The sequence below is a fragment of the Protomyctophum parallelum genome, assembly GCF_964188405.1.
Source record: "Protomyctophum parallelum genome assembly, chromosome: 20".
In the NCBI taxonomy this organism is placed as follows: domain Eukaryota; kingdom Metazoa; phylum Chordata; class Actinopteri; order Myctophiformes; family Myctophidae; genus Protomyctophum; species Protomyctophum parallelum.
Genome location: NC_139718.1, coordinates 39,902,540 through 39,921,901, shown reverse-complemented (window position 1 = coordinate 39,921,901; position 19,362 = coordinate 39,902,540). Strand labels below are relative to the sequence as shown.

Here is a 19,362-nt window from a genome sequence, read left to right as displayed (position 1 = left end):
TCAAAAGAACACCAGCTCGTTGTCTTGAAAGATGAGACCCAGGCCAAGGAAGACCTTTTGGCAATGCTCCAGCCAAGCATTGCCAGTCTGGAAATGCAGGTTGGTGTGTTTTCTCTCTCGGATAAAGCAGTTAGTTTGGGTTATTTAGTGAGATGTGTGACCAATCTGCAAAATGCATGCTTGCCAATAGCTTTCTTCACAAAATGTGTTCAAAAAGATGTCTACTATCGTCTTTGGGGAGTTGGGGAGACTTATGACACTGCTGCTGAAAGTTGGGGAACACGCTAGAACCTATATGCAGGCACAATTTTCAAAATGTAATTCTAATTTAAGTAGCATGTAATGGGACATCTTGGGCTAAAAACGGCCATCGCAAGTGTCTATGGCCGTTTATAGCTTTAATCTTTTTAGTACGTCTGTTAAACCCTGTAACACCCAGATACATTTCTACTTGCAAAAAATATATGCAAATATGACCAATTGCAATGAACATCAATGATGACGTTTAGGTGAAAATATGTTTTATTATTGCAACGTTGGGTGTTACAGGTTAAACACGGAATGTGCTCAGCTGTTTGGTTGAGCATTTAATGTGATTTTTATTTTACATTGTCAGAAGTTGCTGCTCTTGAGCATAATTATAAACTATATCAAGTCACCTCTTGGCCATGATTAAGTTCCTAGCATTTCCATGGAGTATGGGAAAAAAGGATTATACCCTTTCTCTATTCTTTCCTACGTTCATCTCAGCTTGCCTTCGCCATCCGTAAACTCGGGGAGAACAGCAGGGGTGAATGGAGAGTGACGCAGTCTGCCCACTTTGCGGCTCCACGCCCAACAACTGTTCTGACGACTAGCAGTTCTGACAGTGACTACCTTGAAGACTCTCTCGATTCACCACGGTAATGCCAAATCCAGTTGAAATGACATGGACATATTATGTTTAGTTTTTAAGGCTGTGTTCAGACTTTTCCCCCCTTTATGTATATGATGCATACTTCGCCTTCACTCATCCCCCAATAACCTTTTGTCATGGATTAAAAGTACTTAGTCTTATTTCAGTCATTTGGATTCCATAGAAGCCAGCATGTCTTCTATGAAAGCATCTTGCACAGGGAAAATAGCTGATCTACAAGTCGTCAATGTGTCTGCGACACACTGAATTTGTAGCTTGGCTATTTTCGGGGGGAAAAAGTGGAGATAAGAATAAATGGAAACTGGAACACTAACATTTAAAGGAGAATTCCGGATTAACCAGTTTCTTTAATTTGTTATATTGAGTGGTACAGGTGAAAAATGACAACATCCAGAGCGCTCTGGGGGGGGGGGGGGGGGGGGGGGGGGGAGAGAGATAATATCCGATTAAGGTAAGATTAAGAAAATGGTTAAAGATGAATTCTCCTTTACGCTAATAGATGGGTACTTTCTCCTAATAGGATTGCCACACCTGCCAGACCCTACAGCGCCCTCCAACCACCCCGGAGTGAGTAACCACTAAGTTCTCAAATAAGAACATTAACCAGATTCAGCATTTTGTCACAATCAGTCAAAAACATTACGGAATGTGTACTTCGAAACTGTCCACAACTGGTTTGAGTATCTGAAATGTATTGCAAATTAGTACAAAGACAAATTTTGCATTTTAAAGACTAATCCCATCTACAAGCGTCACATTGCGACACACTGAGCTTGTACATTGGCTGTTCTAATTGGAAGATTAATTGTATTTGAATTTATTGTATATTACATGATAGAATAATGCATGTTCAGAAGAATCTTCCATAAAACCCTAGTCATCATAAATGCGAAGGTTAAAAGCCTCAATCTGAAATGTCTTCAACTGGTTGGATGTAGAAAGAGAACGAATAGTTTTAACAACGTCATAATACGTTACGTATACATATGCTTATGCTACATATTGTGCTATAATGTTTAGGAACTGATCGCTAATGGGGAGATCATTTCATGCTGTTTCACAAATGGCAGATTCCTTTTTCCATGTCATGAGGTTTGATTTGGCATCATTCTATGAGCTCTGATGTCAATTAACTCCTGTACTATTCCTCCTCCAGGTACTGGAACTGTTCCTCCTCTGTACGACGGGGTGGAGAACGAGCCTGATGGTGCGTCGGAGGACGACTGGACGAGGATCGCCGAGCTGCAGGCGAGGAACAAGAGGCGGCTGCCTCACCTGAAGTGCAGCTACCCTCTGGAGCCCCGGGTGAGTGAAGAACTGGGTCTCTAACCTTTTCATGTCAAGGACAGCCAAGTCTGTACTTGCCCGTGGAGCCACGTCCGTAAATATTTGGTTAGATTTGTCAAAAATCACGCAAACTAAATATTTTTGTCTGTTTGATCAAATAGTGTATTGTGTTCTGGCTTGGATCAATAGAACTAACATGAAAGTTTAAAGAAAAAAAAAATACTATTGCCATTTATCTTTATATTAAAATCTTTAAAGGTTTGTCAAATTATTGTGGGGCCCACTTGCTATACTTGACCATTCCCTGTCCCACTAGTAAGTGACATTATTAAGTGAAATCACTGAATATACCTTTAAACCTTTTTCTTCCCCTCTAGCCTAGCCTAGACTTCACAGTCTCAGACGAGGAGCTTCGGACGGGAGACCCAATGGAGACGATGAGGCGTGCCACCCTCATACCCTCCCTGGCCTCTCACCGCCTCTCCTACATGGGACCTCCTGGTGCCGGCGCTGCTGCCGGGCGTCATTCTCTGATGCCCGGGCATCTTCCAAGGAACACCGCGGCCGCTTCATCACGCCAGGAGAGCCAAAGAGGCTCCGAGAGGCCTGCAGCCAACGAGTCCCAGCTCTCTCCTGAGGTAACATTACCTTCACATTCATTATTATTAATGTCCCGTGAATTACAGAAAGGTGAAACTTTCATATATTCTAGAATAGATTCCTTGCACATAAAGTGCAATATGGTAGGGGTAAAGACTTAAAGCTTAGTATTTAGAAGGCCTTTTTAGAATCTTCCTGGACCACTTCACCCATTTTCAACCAGTCATCCTATAATTCGTATTCTCAAAAGGCACTGTCAGAAACCTGACAGTTTTGGTCATTTTCAAATAATATATATAAAACATATTCTACTAGATTGTAGAACAGTGGCTTCTAGTTCAGCACACTGACTTTCCAGTAACAGAATGTCTGTTATTTCTATTGGCTCGACATCTCTGAACAACTGTCTATAGCCCACCAAAGAGGACCAATCAGGTCTCTGAACAACTGTCTATAGCCCACCAAAGAGGACCAATCATGATGATTGGGTTGAAATGGGCTGAAGTGCTCCTAAGACCGGGAAATCATGCGTCATTTTTGAGGGGCGCTAGCCGCTCTTATATACAGGTTTAATGTTTGGTTTTAGTAAAATTTTTGTTTTAATATTGTCATATTGTCCCTCATTACTTCATATTGTCTTTTCATTGGCTAAATATTTATAAAACTCACAGATGGACTTAACCACTGTGTCCCCATTTGCATTATCATTGTACTCAAATGGGGACTAAAACCTTTTATTACATTTATTTGGGGATTTTTTTTCCCTTCAACGGTCAAAAATTCAGTGCAGAAACCTAATCTCCATTAATTTATTTTGTATTTATTTTTTTGTCAAAACACCCTACTTCGTCATACTACAGTATCTCGGTGTCAAACAAGACATTGTTTTTGTTAAATGACTGGAGAACTGTGCCTTCAATTCACAAATGTTGGGGAAACACTGACTTGTATGCTTGCTCTTTAGTAAAGTTCACTGTATTTCTTTTAAAGGTTCACCGCAGTAAAGTTCACTGTATTTCTTTTAAAGGTTCACCGCAGTAAAGTTCACTGTATTTCTTTTAAAGGTTCACCGCAGGGAGAACCTATGTTTCTACATAGAAAACACACCAAAGAAGAACAACTACCTGCAGAAAGGTCTCAACAGGCGGCGTGTGGCGGCGGCGTCCCGTGCTCAGACCACAAAGGCTGGCAGGGTCACCTCCTCACCTCCTGGGCCTGTGGCACCCGGAGGACGGCAGAGGAGGTCACCCTGAGCTACCGGCAGCACAGCAGGCCTGACGGCCAGCGCACGCAAGGTGAGCGCACATCTACTCTACATGACTCGCCCCTTTCCTTCAGTTCATTTTTAGGCCCTGCAGTGTTTTCGTCTACTAAAAGAACATTATATAAACTAAATGGAAACTAAGCTATGACTAAACTAAGACAATTGACATTTTTTGTATACTAATACAAACTAGACTAAATGTTAGGGAGGACTGGTGGAGAAGAGATCCAGTAGAACTAAAAAGTAATTTCATGTCCGGTTGCACTCTGCACTCGGCATGCAACCAAGTGGAAGATCTGTCATTACAATGCCATCATGACCTGCCAAAATGTTTTCGACTGAAATGTTTTAGTGTTCATCTAGTTTTAGACTATGACTAAAACCCAGTTTTATATGAATAAGGCCAAATTAGACCCCCGTTTGTTATACTTTTCTATCTCTGGGGCCCCAATCTACAAATCTAAAACCCTGACAGAGTCAAGTGTACAAATGGAACGAAATGTGTCCATTTGCTTCCATTCGTATACAGAGTTACAGACCCACCAATATTTGGCTTGCTTTTCCTAATCCCTGGTATTGAACACTTTGTAGGGTCCTGACACAGACCTGTCTGCTGCAATGGACAAGAGAGACTGACAGCAGGTCTAGCACAAAGCTCTTATTTTTGGTCTATGGATCTTGGTGTGGTGGAAGTTTCTTTTTTCTCTTCACTTAAAATGTTTGAATATACACTATGGTATCTCTACATTGTGCTATTGGTAGTTTACTTGAGTGAAAGTACAACGGTATTGGCATCTAAATATACTAGTTGATCAACCATAAATAAAATAAAATTGACACACAGTGAAGCCTTGAATTTATGGGAATCCTTAATTTTTTTTTTTTTTTGCATTCCTGACCCAGTAATCAAGTTGATGGCTCAGTAATAGATGTAGAGTAAAAAAATCACACCTGTGTGAACCAAGTGGTGCAACTCCCCTCTCTCCCCCCTCCTCTCTCTCTCTCTCTCTGCTCGTCAGATTAGCTTTATTATAGATATCAATGAACCTAGACAGTCAGTAGTTGGATTTGCGTCCAGCAGGTGGCAGCCATGTCACATACTTTCTTTCCAATTTCACGCATGCGCACACCACTCGTGCTCTTGACGGATACGGACATTCCTGATTGTAGAAGTGGTTGCACCACTTAAAAACATGCTATATTTTCCGCTGAGATTTTGAGATTTACTTTCCACCACCACTACAAGATAAACGCCTAGATTAGTCTTTGTTCACTTATAGAAGTAATTTTATTTCCCACAGTCTGTTTGCTTGAGTTTCCTTGTTATAAAGCACTTCATTTTGCATTGGCACGGTCTTTGGTTTAGATTTAGAAATGAACACAATGGTCAGTGTTTGTGGTTCAAACAAAGCTATGTTATTTATTTTCTTATTAATGAATGCATGTCAAATTGTTTGTGTACGCTCATTAACCACTTGAACCCTGTCAACCATATTCTGGGGGGAACATTGGCCAAAAATGGATAAACCACACACACACACACACACACACACACACACACACACACACACACACACACACACACACACACGTTAATGTTTTAGCTTAACTTGTGTCTGTATGCTCATTAATGTGTATTCATTTTTTATTTCCTTCACAGATGAGCTTCAGGAGGAACCAGTGATGACGATACTGTATCATATTAATTTATGTATGTATGGGGGCACATTTTTTTGTTTTTTGTTAATAAAGATTTTAAGTTTTAAAACCTTGTCAGTTTTTCATGATGCAGGAGATGCACGTAATAATTGAACAAACCAACCCTTAACACATTTAGACTAGAGACCAATTATAAAAACACCTTGTAAATCCTGATCCAAAATCAATTGGTAACATTTTGGATGGTCTCGGGATAGCGACAGAATCAAAATCTCCATAGATTCAAGGCTTCATGTGGTGAAGTGATATAGGAAAAAGGGAGGGATGCACCAATATGGACATTCTTGGCCGATAACAATTTAACCCATTTAGACCTGAGGTCGATTCTACAAATCCTGACAGTTTTCTGAAAAACCTATTTCTATATCGGTGGTGCTCAAACTTGTTCACTGTCAAGGAGCCCCAGAATAATCTGTATTTGGCTGCCGACCCCATCTCAAAATATGATGTTCCAGGGACCACCCAGAATGCTTAAAACGCCAAAAGGGGTTCCCGACTATCGGGTTAACTGATAGCCGATACTGATAACAATACTTGAGTTTTTTGGTATTATTTCACTTTTTGTGCCAGGGGAAACTAATGCATAACTGTTCAGACTCCACAGCTTGGTAAATTACAGATGACAACACCAACACAGCCAGGACAAAATGTATGCTTATCAATATCGGCCGATTCTGATATGTGGCCGATATAACGGTGCATGCGTAGAAAAGGGTATTTTTGGTGAAGTATGCCTTTAACCCTGTATTATACATCATTGTACAGTGGTGTACAAAAGTGAAAATGGAATCTCTTGTAAGTCAGCTATTTAACATTTACAAAGAATCGTATTAAATACAATCAACTTTCTTATCGTTTATTTGCATCCCAACAGGACTTTTAGCTGACTTAATTGTCACGTGATTGGCATTGTAAAACATACCAGTATGTCAAAGTATTCATAATACTGACATGTTTAATGTCTTAATGGTGCATCTATAAGCCTGCAATGTGTTGCATGGAGGGTTAATGCAAAATGTCAAATTGTGATCAGGTGATTATGTAATTGGAACATGCATCTGCTACTCTTCTGTTCTCCACAACACTAGATGGACATAAGTTTTCAACAGGTGTTCCAGGACCCTAAAGGGCCCTCGGTTATTACTATACAGGGGCCAGCTGCCAAATCTTTGTTAACATTAACCACTTGAACCCTAGCATCCATATTCTTTGCGACGGAAAACAAAATGACATCTGGCAGAATTCTGCCCTGGGTGATGTAAAATGTGTGTCTGATGCTGATCCTGGTTCACTGTTTGGCCCATAAAAGTGCAAAAAAGTGTTTAAAATAAAAAACATACTTATGGTTTAGCTTATGAGAAACAGCTTTTTGATGTATATGCAAAATAAACAAACAACTTTATTCTATTCAACTATTTAAGCCCTAATCAAAAACAGGCAGATCTACAAGCTCACGTTTCGCATTGCGACGTTTTGTGAACTTGTAGGATCTTCTATTGTTTAGCCATGAAGCCTAAATTAGCGATGACGGGTTGAAAGTGATTCAACTTGCAAAACATTGGCTGAATAATGTTGACACTGATTTAGTGGAAAAAGTAGCTGATATATCTGGCAGATATAACTGTTATTTGTCTCCATTGCAAACTGCTGCCATACAACTCACATAGAAGCTCTCCAGTTTGACTGTGAAATCTCTTGTAGTGGTTCACTTCTTTAAAAGCACATCGGTTGAATGTGTCTCAAGTTACTGTGATGTCTGAAGCATTACTCACACTAGTCAGCTTTTTTGAATGAATCCACTTGTGAGCTAAGCTTTGAGGTCCTGCATCAGTGCTGAACCAGCTCAGTGGCCTTGTGGTTAGAGTGTCCGCCCTGAGACTTGGAGGTCGGGGTTCAATACCTGGCCGAGTCATACCAAAGACCCAGTGCCTCCCTGCTTGACACTCTGCATCATAAGGGTTGGATTGGGGGTAAGTCCCTGCGACATACTAGCGTCATGTCCAGGGGGTGTACTTGTACATCAAGCTGCCTCACGCTACAGAAACAGGAGATAGGCTCCTGCCCTATGGGCCACATGGCTATGCAAGGCTACTTACTATCAGTGCTGATTCTGCTGAACCATTTCTCACACCGGTCACAGTGGTAAGGTTTTTCTCCTGTATGAATCTCTGGTGCTGTTTGAGATTATTTCTCTGGCTGAACTTTTCCGCGGCCCACACTGCTAGCAGTAAACGGGTTTATGACCTGTATATGAATTCTCTGGTGTTGTTTGAGATTATCTCACCACCATTGATCAGCGACATATTTCTTGTGTGAGCTGCCAGTAAGCAAACAACAGTGCAACAGTGATACTTGGTGGTGAAATCCAACCAAACGCTATTTTCGTGCTCGGACACATCCAGGGACACAGCCAGCCAGGGACACACATAGCTGGCTATAGGAGTGGTTGCACCACTCCAAAATCACGGCACTCCATCTTTAATGCAAATGTGAATGAAGCTCACGTGCACGTGCGTGTCTTGGTGATGTTCCTCAGAGAAGCCACTGTGCTGATCTCATTCCACATAAGAGAAAGAACCACAGCAAAAGAACAGGCCTAATCTTTTCCCTCTCAGTTTAGTATTGATCTTTCGTTTCGTTTGGTCAGTGTACGGAATGTGATCGAGAACTCCTTTTGGTCGAGGCGGGAATGGCAAATTGTCCTGCAGAAGAAAGATTTGATTTGGCCTCTCAGAGTTTGAGTGGATGAAGGTTTGCAACTCAGCATAGGCCTATAGCTTCTTCTGTCGGCTTGTGTTTGAGACATTATTTGTTGTGACACCTCCATCACTATCCAGGGATAGATATGACCAGTTAGGGAGTCGTCTCATGGAGTTATTCTCATTTTCACCTCACTTACAGCCCACATGTGGGTATGCCGCCCACACGACAATGCACCTCCTACTCCTCATATAAACTATACACACACACACACACACACACACAATACAGTGCACACTAGAGTCTCACCAATATGGCATTTTTTAGACCTTTTCTTTGGGGGATAGTGCTCTTATTTTTGCACTGATGCGAATGTGCTTGGTCAGAAGGTTTTCTGTTGTCAACAAACTCAAACAAAGAATACAAATAAACATAAATAGTATATACCTACATTCAGTAGAGAAGAATATAAAGAATATACCCTATTGGCCTGAATATAAGACTACGTCTTTTTCCAATGGAAATATCCTTAAAAACCTGAGTCGTATTATAATAAGAGACTCATTGTTCTTTTTCCGCAAATGAGTCTTGAAAAATGGGGGTCGTCTTATAATCAGAGTCATTTTATATTCTGCACAATACGGTAGTATAACAACTAACATTAGTTTTAGACTGTGTACATACATGTACAGCACAGCCTCAAATATATTTTATAAGCACCATATGGGTCTCAGTGTAAAAATCTAAACCAAAATGTACGTAAATATCAGCAAAATGTTCTATAAACAAGTCAAATATTGTCCCACTAAAATCGCCAGCTGATATCGGTCAGCCAGCTGGTGCAAACAATGTACATGCACACAGTGTAGAGACCAGATGTCGGCCCGTTTACTCTCATTGAGGCCACCTCAACAACTCTACATGTTATAATAGGAGTTGCCGACAGATTCAGTTGTGTAGCTCTGAATCTGTCTGGAGAGATTATGCACTAATGGATCTCTGACTGTGTTCAAATGTACTTAAGTAAATATTGAGCACAGCCTGAGCAACTAAGCCGGGAGTTGTAGGCGTAACCTGGATGTCACCTCCACGACCAATGCGACCATGCGTCATTTGGAAAATGTCAGCACTTAATGTTACATCATGTTACATGTGTTACATTAAAGGAACATACTGGTGGTCCGAGCTACTGTATGTAGATCACCAGTATTTAGCTGAAACACATTTCATCATCAGTCCAACAATTAATTTAACCACTAATTTCAGCCGGTCGATTTTGTTAAGAGAGCACTAAATTAAGACCTACCTTTTTAACAAAGCGTTTCTTTTTAACTGCACTGGTTTTACCTCGAGGCTCTATGCCCTCATATGTTTAGTTTCCTTTTCCTATTTTTGAGGGCCTATGGACAGCTTTTGTCCCCACATGTCTCATATTTGCCATTGACAATGAAAGGAGAAATTAGAACATATGTGCCTCAAATATGATGTAAATTTGTGGCAACACAAACATTAAATGCCATTGACAATGAAGGGAAAATTTACGTCATATGTAATATGACGTAATATGACCAGGGTAGATCTCCCCAGGGGGAGCCTATTATCGTTATGATATTATGCGCAATTGATGAAGACGAACTCCGCAAAACCATATCACAGATGACATCATCCTCCTGTTCATTGGATACAATTCCCACCACCTTTCTCAAAGAGGTCTTAGACAGTGTGATTGGAGATATCCTAAAAATTGTAAACAGCTCTCTACAATCAGGCGTCTTCCCAGACTCACTGAAGACTGCCGTAGTTAGGCCCCTATAAAGAAACACAATCTTGATCCCTCTGTTTTGGGTAACTATCGACCCATTTCAAATCTACCCTTTCTGGGCAAGGTTTTAGAAAAATGCATCTCCCATCAATTGGATGTATTTCTACAGAACAATAATGTGCACAACAAATTCCAATCTGGCTTTAGGAAAGGTCACAGAAACAGCACTTTTAAAAGTAATGAATAATCTTAGGGTGTGTGCTGGTAGGCCAGTAAGGAGGGAGTTACAATAGTCGAGTTTTGACAAGACTGTTGTCTGGATTAGGAGCTGGGCTGATTCCTGGGTGAGGAACGGTCTAATTCGTCGTATGTTATAGAGTGTGAACCTACATGATCGAGTGACAGCTGTGATGTGAGCTTTGAACGAGAGCTGACTGTCCAGGACAACACCAAGATTCCTTTCTATCTGCTGGTCTGCCTGAACTTCCCTGAAGTGTGCAAACTGACTGTGAAAAGTGGAGTGGTTAGGTAATCAATTGGCAGGTGTGGGGTTGCCATGGTTGCGAACGCAGTGAGCCACTTACTATGACAGCAAGGGCTGAATGTCTGTGTGTGTGTCACGCTGTTACACCACCCGCCCGCCACCAGAGGGCGCAGCTGTAGCACACACACACACACACACACACACACACAGGGCGCAGCTGTAGCACACACACACACACACACACACACACACACACACTTGATTGATTGATTGAAATATTTATTAACAGTTTGTAGAATTTACAGTACATTTTAAGCACAAACTCAATACAAAGACTGTCAACTGTGAGTGGACGACCCAATTAAGCATTACACTTGTTTACAACAGGGTCCACATTGTTCAATTCATCAAAACATTTAAAGACATACAAACATTTAGAGACATACAAATAGACATTTCTATGTAGCTAAATTCATCATATGGGAAGCAAAAAAGGGAAAAGATACAATATACAGTGAGGGAAAGTGGGGTGGGGGGGGTGGGGGGGATTCAGATTTTACAGAGGCCAGTTTCGAATTGCAGCCATCCGTAGGTGCCCTTTGAGAGCGGTTTTGAAGGAGTCAAGGGATTCACATGTCTTAATGACTGTTGGTAGGGCGTTCCACATTTTGGTGGCATAGGAGCGAAAAGAATTTAGTCCCTTGTTTGTGCCGAATCTGGGTTGTACATGGTTTGTTGCACTCCCTCTGGTGTTGTGGGTGTGGACTTCGTTTACATTAAGGAAGTATTTAGACAGGTACATGGGTATCTTGGTGGTGTATCGAATCTTGTGGACCAGACCCATTGCAAGATGCTGTACTCTGTCGACGACCCTAAGCCATCCCAGCCTGTCAAAGTGGGCAGGGGTGAGGTGGGTTCGGGGGGTGAGGCCAAGTAGGAGCCTGACCAGTTTGTTTTGGGAGGTCTGGAGCCTTGTTTTAAGGGCCTTTGAGGTGCTGTGGTACCAAGAGGTGGATGCATAGTCAAAGAAACCTTGTACGAGGGCTCCTGTTAAGGTCTTCAAGGTGTTTTTGCTGACCAGTGAGGAGATCCTGTAAAGGAATCTTGTTCTTTGATTGACTTTTTTGATTACGTTGGTGGCCATCTTATCACCGGAAAGATTGGCCTCCAGGATGGAACCTAGGTAGGTAATTTGATCTTTTCGTGTGATAATATTGTCACCCACTCTAACCAAGAAGCCATCTGCCTTGCTGAGATTACTATTTGATCCGAAGAGGATGGATTCAGTTTTTCCCAGGTGTAAGGATAGTTTGTTATCAGCGAGCCAGGTGCAGATTCTACCGAGTTCAGAGCTGAGGGTCTTTTCAACCTGCAGTTTGTTCCTGTCCGAGACCAGCAGTGCTGAGTCATCTGCGAACAGGAACAAGTTGCAGTCACAAGCTGAAGTCATGTCATTAACATATATTAGGAACAGTAAAGGCCCTAGTATGCTTCCTTGTGGGACGCCACAGCTCACTGGGAGGGGAGGGGACAGTGTTCCGTTCACCTCCACCATCTGTTCTCTCCCCTCCAGGTAGGATTGCATCCAGCTCACTGATGTGCTATCAAAACCAATAGCTTTAAGCTTGTTAACCAGTATGGAGTGGTTCACGGTGTCAAAAGCCTTTTGGAGGTCCAGCATGACCATGCCGCAGTATTTTCCAGCGTCCACCTCGTGTTTGATGTGGTCGCTCAAATAGAGGAGGCATGTGTCAGTGGAGTGGGATGTTCTGAAACCAGATTGGAACTCGTACAGCAATTTATTAGTGGCAAGATACTTTTCAACCTGTTCATAGACTATTTTTTCCATCACTTTCGAGATGGAGCTTAGAATAGAAATAGGTCGGTAGTTGCCGGGTTCTAATTTACTCCCTTTTTTGTACAAGGGGGTTACTTTGGCCAGTTTAAAATCTTGGGGGACCTGTCCCTGTTTGATGGAGAGGTTAACTATGTGGGTGATGACTGGAGCTATGGAAAAGGCTGAGTCTCTGAGAAATTTGGAGGGGATATTGTCATGGCCAGTGGCCTTGTGGGGTTGGAGGGCACTCAGTTTTTTAAGTACCTCCTCGGTTGTTACCATTGCCATTTTGAAATCATCTTTACAAACACCAAGGTTTTTGTAGAAGGCTTTGATGTGCTCTACACCAAAACGCCCAGACACACGAGCACACGAGCTGCGTTCGCTTCCCGCGTTTGCGCGTCTTACTTGTAATCAATTGGCTGAGGCAGAGGCTGGAAATTGCACAGGTGAGGGGACTTTGGCTCATTAGGCCCACTGGCAGAGCCTGAGCAGAGCCTTTTGTGGTGCACTGCACTCCCTGCGGGGGTGTGGAACGCGTGTGTCGGTGGGGCAAACCGTACACACACACACGCAAGCACGCAGACCAAGACGTGGCGCATTTATAGTATGGTTACAAGTAGTTGCATGTTATAAGGAGTTGCAAGGTGACCCTCTGGTGTGGTTTGGGCTTAAGACAATAACAGTTTTGCATGTATGAGGTTCCCATCCGACAGACGATAAGCGACACGTTTTTCTGTTATGTTTCTGGTAAATATTGTTAAAACCCGGTTGATGCCAAGTTTTGCACACACACTCCCTGGATGCCAACATGCCCCAAATTTTCCAGAACGGCCTGTTTTAGCGCCTCCAGGAGGCCGACTTTTGAAAAACTCTAGCCCATTTTTTAAATATTACTCCTCCAGATTCTGTCCAAAAATCCCGCTAATTCTTTCAAACTATCTCTATAGTCATGTGTTCAAGCCGGATCTGTCCAATATTTCATATTTAATCCGAATTGGCTAACATTGGCTTTCAAAGTTTGCAGGATTGGCCCATTTTGAACAAAAACCTCAAATCTTGAACGCAGCATGCAATTTACGTGAAATCTTTCACAGACTTTCCTACTAGGCTGAGGAATATATCTCACCCTTTTCACATTGGCCTGTTATAGCGCCACCAACAGGTGGATTTTTGCAAAACACATTTTTGGAACAAAATGCCTCAAATCATGAACGCAGCGTGCAATTTACATGAACTCTTTCACAGACTTTCCTACTAGGGTGAGGAATATATCCCATAGATATATATTTTGGAACAAAATGCCTCAATCATCCAATTGCCACCCAAGGCGTAAGAATTAAGAAATGGCACCCTTTCACATTGGCCTATTATAGCGCCAGAGGTCCCAACCTGACCTGCCCTGGTGGAGACTGGAGACCTGTGCCCCTTGAGGGGCACTTTATCTAGTTTTGCAATGTGACAGCTCTGTTTTACACAATGCTGTACTCCCTCCAACTGTATATACTACTTTACCCATTTTCATCTTAAATAGTTATTATTTTTAAATAATATTTTGACACTTGCTTTGGCAATGTAAATGTATGTTTTCTCAGGCCAATAAAGCTCCTTTGAATTGCATTGCAAATTGTGTTAGACAGACAGACAGATCAAATCAGGTCTTTTTTGTTCTAGATGCCCACAGCAGCTAAAGCAGGAAGCGTTGTTTATAAACAAATGACTGTATCCTGCAACCAGGCACACACTTCCTGTCCTGCACAGGCAGGCAGTCAGGCAGGCAGACAGACAGACAGACAGACATGTTTCTAGGCTTTCATTATAGGTAATGATAGTAACAGTTTGAAACTTAATTATCAGTTTGAAAAAAATATTGAAACTACTAACACTTCAGACAGAAATAAACACTATTTTGCACATTCATAAAAGAGGTGGGACATACTGCATGTGGTTACACATCTGTCACACTGCGCTATTATATATTTTTATTTGTGTTTTTTTATTGTTGGTATTCCGTTTAATGCACAACCGTCTGTCTGGCTGGCTGGCTGGCTGACTGTCAGTAAAGTAAAATCATTCCGACTCTGATCAAGTTCTGTATCAAATGCAATTTATATACAAAATACACCAAACACAAACAATTATATACAACAGTCACTCTATCAAAAGAAAATGTACAACGGCAGTATACAGTTGTAAATGTAACATTGTGTCTGTTGATTACAAAATCATGCTCTTATATTCAAATGAATGGGACTGATATTAACAGCTATATCTCTACAGTATATGAAATTATAGGGTAAGTGATATATATATTTGGTTAAAACCAAATGTTTTTCTTGTTAAAAGATTCAGTAACAGGGGTCTCGATCCTTGTCTCTCCAGACAGTAGGTGAAAATCTTTCAGACAATCAGGAGAAGGTAGCCATTTATCAGCTTAATCTTTATAGTGTTCCAGTTGCAATGTGGTCTGCTCATTTCTTTGTGTCATCACTCAGAATTCCACTTGTTTGATCTGTATCCTGAGTGAGTTCTCTGTCCTGATTGGATACAATTGGTATCCAGACATGGAAATGCTTCATAAAGAGCTGGAGAGACATGGAGACTAGAGCCAAATTCCAATACCCAAAATCTCGACCACTCGCTCACTCACACTCGGTCACTCCAGCATGGCCGTGTTATGGTGAAATCGGTGACCTGCTGAAATATGTGACAATCGTGTTGACATCACATAATGTCAGTGTCTGAATGTAAATTTTGTCGTTTGTTTATTAGCAGAGTTCAACCTAGCGGTTTTCAGGCCACGTATTTAAAGACCTCCATGTAAGTTATGTGAAGTCCACAAGAGGGTCACATATTGCGGCAGGTCACCAATTTCACCGTAACTCCACCATGCTGGAGTGAGCAAGTGTGAGTGAGCGAGTTGCCGAGATTTGGGGTATTGGAATTTGGCTTAGCTGTTACTGAACAAACACTCTTTAATAGCAATGAGTAGCCTACTATCACAACATGGAGCTGTTTAACACTTCTTTTAACCAAAGATAATCACTTGCCCTACCTTTAATTTAGACAGACAGACCGACAGATATAAAAATTGATAGATAGCCTAGATACATTTCAGAAACATATAACCAAATTGTCTCTTTTTTCAAACATCATCCACCAATAGCCCCTTTCAGATGGGCGTCGATTAACGCAGACGTTGTCGCCTGGATCAACGACAGCTCTGCTCCAGGTGTGCTCATGAGGGACGCCACAACGCAAGCATAAAAAAGAATCCAGGTCTAGTTAGTCGCAATCTGGGGAACCCATTGGCAAAAAAAGGGGAAAAAACAGCACCCTCTGCTGTTTGTTTCCTTTGAATTTGCCTCCCAGTTCAGAATCTGTTCTTAAGATATGAAGTTGGTCACGGGCGTGTGCACGAAACGAGCACGCGTGCGACAATTTCACGGGGCCTCGCCTCGCATGTAAATACGCTTGCGTTGTCGCCCCTCGACTTCTCCACGCGTACAAAAAAACCCCGCAGGTTTCATTAATTAATTACTACGCGTGTTAATTAATCGCTGCTCATCTGAAAGGACCTTTATATAGTCTTTTCAAATCGCCTCTTTCTCATTGGTGGTTTCCATGGCGTCCTTGTGGCGGCCGGCGGCGTCCATGGCCATCTTGTCGTCCTCCTTCTCCGCGGCTCGTTTCTTGGCTCTCCTGGCCAGGCAGCACCTGACCGCGACCACGCCGCCCACCGCCAGCAGCAGCAGCAGCACCGCGGCGGCGATCAGCGCAGGGACCAGGATCCCAGACTGGGCGCCGTGGTCCGCCGTCTCCACCTCGGCCCCACCCCCTCCCCCGCCGGGAGTCACCGCCACGCAGGCGGCGGAGCCCTCGTCGTGCGCGGCCCCCCGCGCGTCGTAGCACACGCAGCGGTACGAGCCCGGCGCGTTGACGCACGCGCCCGGCCCGCCGCCACAGGGGGCGCTCTGGCACTCGTCCACATCCCGGCACGTCCGCGCGTCGTCCTTCTCGAAGCCGTCGTCGCAGCGGGCGCACACGTCGTCCAGCCGGTCGAGGAGCACGCCGCTCGCCACCTCCCAGCGGCCCCCCGTCGTGGCCTCGGAGCAGTTGAGCTCCACCTCCTCGCCGGACCAGCACTCCAGCGTCATCCTGCCGGGCTGGTCGGGGTGCTGCCGCAGGGAGCGCGAGCCGTTGACGATCGGCGCGTCTCTGCAGTCGCCCTTAATCTCCAGCCCGGGGTGGGGTTGTGGTTGTGGTTGTGACGACGACGACGGAGGAGGTGGAGGAGGTGGTGGTGGTTGTGTTGGTGGCGCGCGGGGTGGTTGTGTTGGTTGTTCCGGCGGTGAAGATGTCGATGTCGCTGCCGGTGCCGGCGTGGTCGTTGGTCTAGCGTCGGGGTGAGGCGGCGTAGCGGGTAAACGCCTCACAGGGTCCGACGTCTCTACGTCTACGTCGCGCGTCTCTTGCCGTCCGTCCGTCTCTGCAGGCGCCGCCTCCGCGTCCACCGCAACCACGTATTTGCATATGAAGGGGTGTCTGGCCTTGCAGCTGCTGTCCGTCAGTGCCCAGTCCTCCCGGGACTCCATTGAGAGCATGAGGCAGCGCAGGGCCGTGCACGTCTCCGGCGGTTCCTTCCTCCAGCGGTAGCCGCCGTGCACCTGAGATGAGATGAGATGAGATGTACACTTTGTTATGCCCGCAGGGAAATTGATACGTTACAGCAGCATAATGTATAAGAATAAACCAAACAGAAAACAATTGGACGTAATCACAACAAGACCCAGGAGTACCACAGACACAGGACCATAAGCATTGGGGGGAGAAAGTTCTTATGTGTTGTATAGTCTGATGTTGGCAGGAAGGAGACTCTATACCGCTCTGTGGCTCGTAGACTCACCTTCGGAGGGAAGGTGAGTCTACGACTATAAAGGCATATTCATAGTCCAGTTTTTGGCGAAGAGGTGGTGGTCAGGTCAGGTCACCTCTTCACCGAATACATGGACTATGAATAGGCCTTAAAGGTGCTCCCTCTGGCCCGGACGGTTAGCTCAACCGTCCGGGCACCTGTGGGCTACTGAGCCGGCCTGACGGCGTGCCGCAGGTTCGACTCCCGATCCCGACGGCCTTTGTCTTCCCTCCCCGTCTCTCTCCCCATTTCCTGTCGGTCTACTATCAATAAAGGAAGAAAAAGGTGCTCCCTCTGTCCCGCGAGCCTCCATAAAGTGCATGGGAGGAGGGGGTCGTTTACCTGCGTCGTCTCGCTGCCGTCCGCCGTCCACTTGAAGCCCTTCAGGGGGAGGTGCGGCACCACGCAGTCCGTCTTGGCTTTCCGCAGACCCAGCCAGAAGTTGTGGCCGGGAGGCCCGCCGGGCCCGTCCGGGAGCGAGGGAGACACGGCGGCCAGCACGTCCTGGACCTCCCGCTGGGTGGCCAGCGTGGTGAGGACCCCCCCTCCTCCTCCTCCTCCTCCTCCTCCTCCTCCTCCTCCCTCCCGGGAGGAGTGGGAGCACTGGCTCAGGGCGTTGTCGAAAGTCACGGCGTCGTGGTGCACCACGTAGTGGTGTAGCGTCTCGCCAGCGGAGGAGGAGACCCCGAGGAGAGCGCAGCAGAGGACCAGACCCCACAGAGACGCCTCCGTCATGGTGCTTTAGAGAAGATCGACCCTGTCTGTCTGTCCCCCCCGGCGGCCTTTGGATCTCCCGGTCGGTCGAACACTCAGGCTGAACGGTCCTCCTGTCACCTATACTAGACGGACGTTAACACAACATGATCCTCATGCATGCAGCGCTTGCTCCTGCTTCACTCTGAGCTCTGGGCTGCATGGGAGCTGGCACTCTGCTGGGAGCCACACAGTAGCCCCCAGCACGCACACACACACGCACGTACACGCACGCACACATGCGCGCACGCAGGTACACACAAACACACGCGCGCGCGCGCGTGCACGCACCCCGCCCTAACAGGCTGGATGCCCCCAGCCCTGCCGATTGCTTTCTCAGTCCCCTCCCCTCCAAGACAACAAGCGCAGGAAGTGTGTTGGGACTTGATAGGAAGCTTCCACTTCCTCCTCGCGGTGGAGGAATTAAGAACTAAAGGGGGGGGGGGAAGAAGAGAAAATAAAGTCATTATGTGTGCTGTCGACTTCTGAAGACATATATACCGACTTTTAACCTTTATTTAAACGGTAAAATCACAGTCCTCTACCGGCGGTGGCTACTGGGTGACCTGCCCAGAACAGGCACAGTCTTCTAATGTTGGCCACTGATCAAAGTGTCGAAGACACATTTCAACATTAGTATCATTGTTTAACTGAGGGGTTTCCCAGCCTCCGATCAACTTCAACTTCAGCTTTATTGTTAAATCACAGGTCTGCAGGTGTGTACCCTCCTCGTACAAGATCAAGATCATTTGAAATGTTCAAGAAAGGGGAAAAGATAAGAATAAACGTGTCGTGGCAAATGGCTATTTTTAATAAGAGTACGCTTAAGAGTACGTTTTGGACATAAGACGCTTCCACCCAGCAAATACATAGCCTATAAGGTACATTGTTTGAAGGAAACCTTGACAAACCTTGACCAATCTTGGGGGTCTCTGGCATTTGGGAGTCCACTCCACAGCCAGAACATGTATCAATTTGAGGGTCCTTGACATGAAACTGTTTGAGAACCACTACTGCTGAAAAGGTCATCAGTAGATGGTGTAGCCTATTTATTATTCCCAGGATAACTTGTAGACAAAATGTCACGTTATAGGAGTCAGCCTAAACCTGAAATGAAACAACAAT

General features: G+C 44.6%; 1 protein-coding gene across 1 annotated transcript; it reads right to left on the bottom strand.

Annotated features, from left to right (window-relative positions):
- Nucleotides 1–14,659: 14,659 nt before the first annotated feature.
- Nucleotides 14,660–18,402, bottom strand: clec14a (C-type lectin domain containing 14A). Its single transcript, XM_083791570.1, has 2 exons — nucleotides 17,827–18,402; nucleotides 14,660–17,236 (listed from the first exon to the last, which is right to left on the bottom strand). The coding sequence occupies exons 1-2, from the start codon at nucleotides 18,217–18,219 to the stop codon at nucleotides 16,163–16,165; spliced, it is 1,467 nt and encodes a 488-aa protein (XP_083647696.1). The 5' UTR covers nucleotides 18,220–18,402; the 3' UTR covers nucleotides 14,660–16,162.
- Between the last annotated feature and the right edge of the window lie 960 nt (nucleotides 18,403–19,362).

What these genes read in the sequence shown, in the direction of transcription:
- clec14a (XM_083791570.1), bottom strand. Translation starts at nt 18,219, where the DNA reads ATGACGGAGGCGTCTCTGTGGGGTCTGGTCCTCTGCTGCGCTCTCCTC. An exon ending in ACGGCAGCGAGACGACGCAG is followed by an intron (nt 17,237 to 17,826) that starts GTAAACGACCCC and finishes ATCTCATCTCAG; the next exon opens with GTGCACGGCGGCTACCGCTG.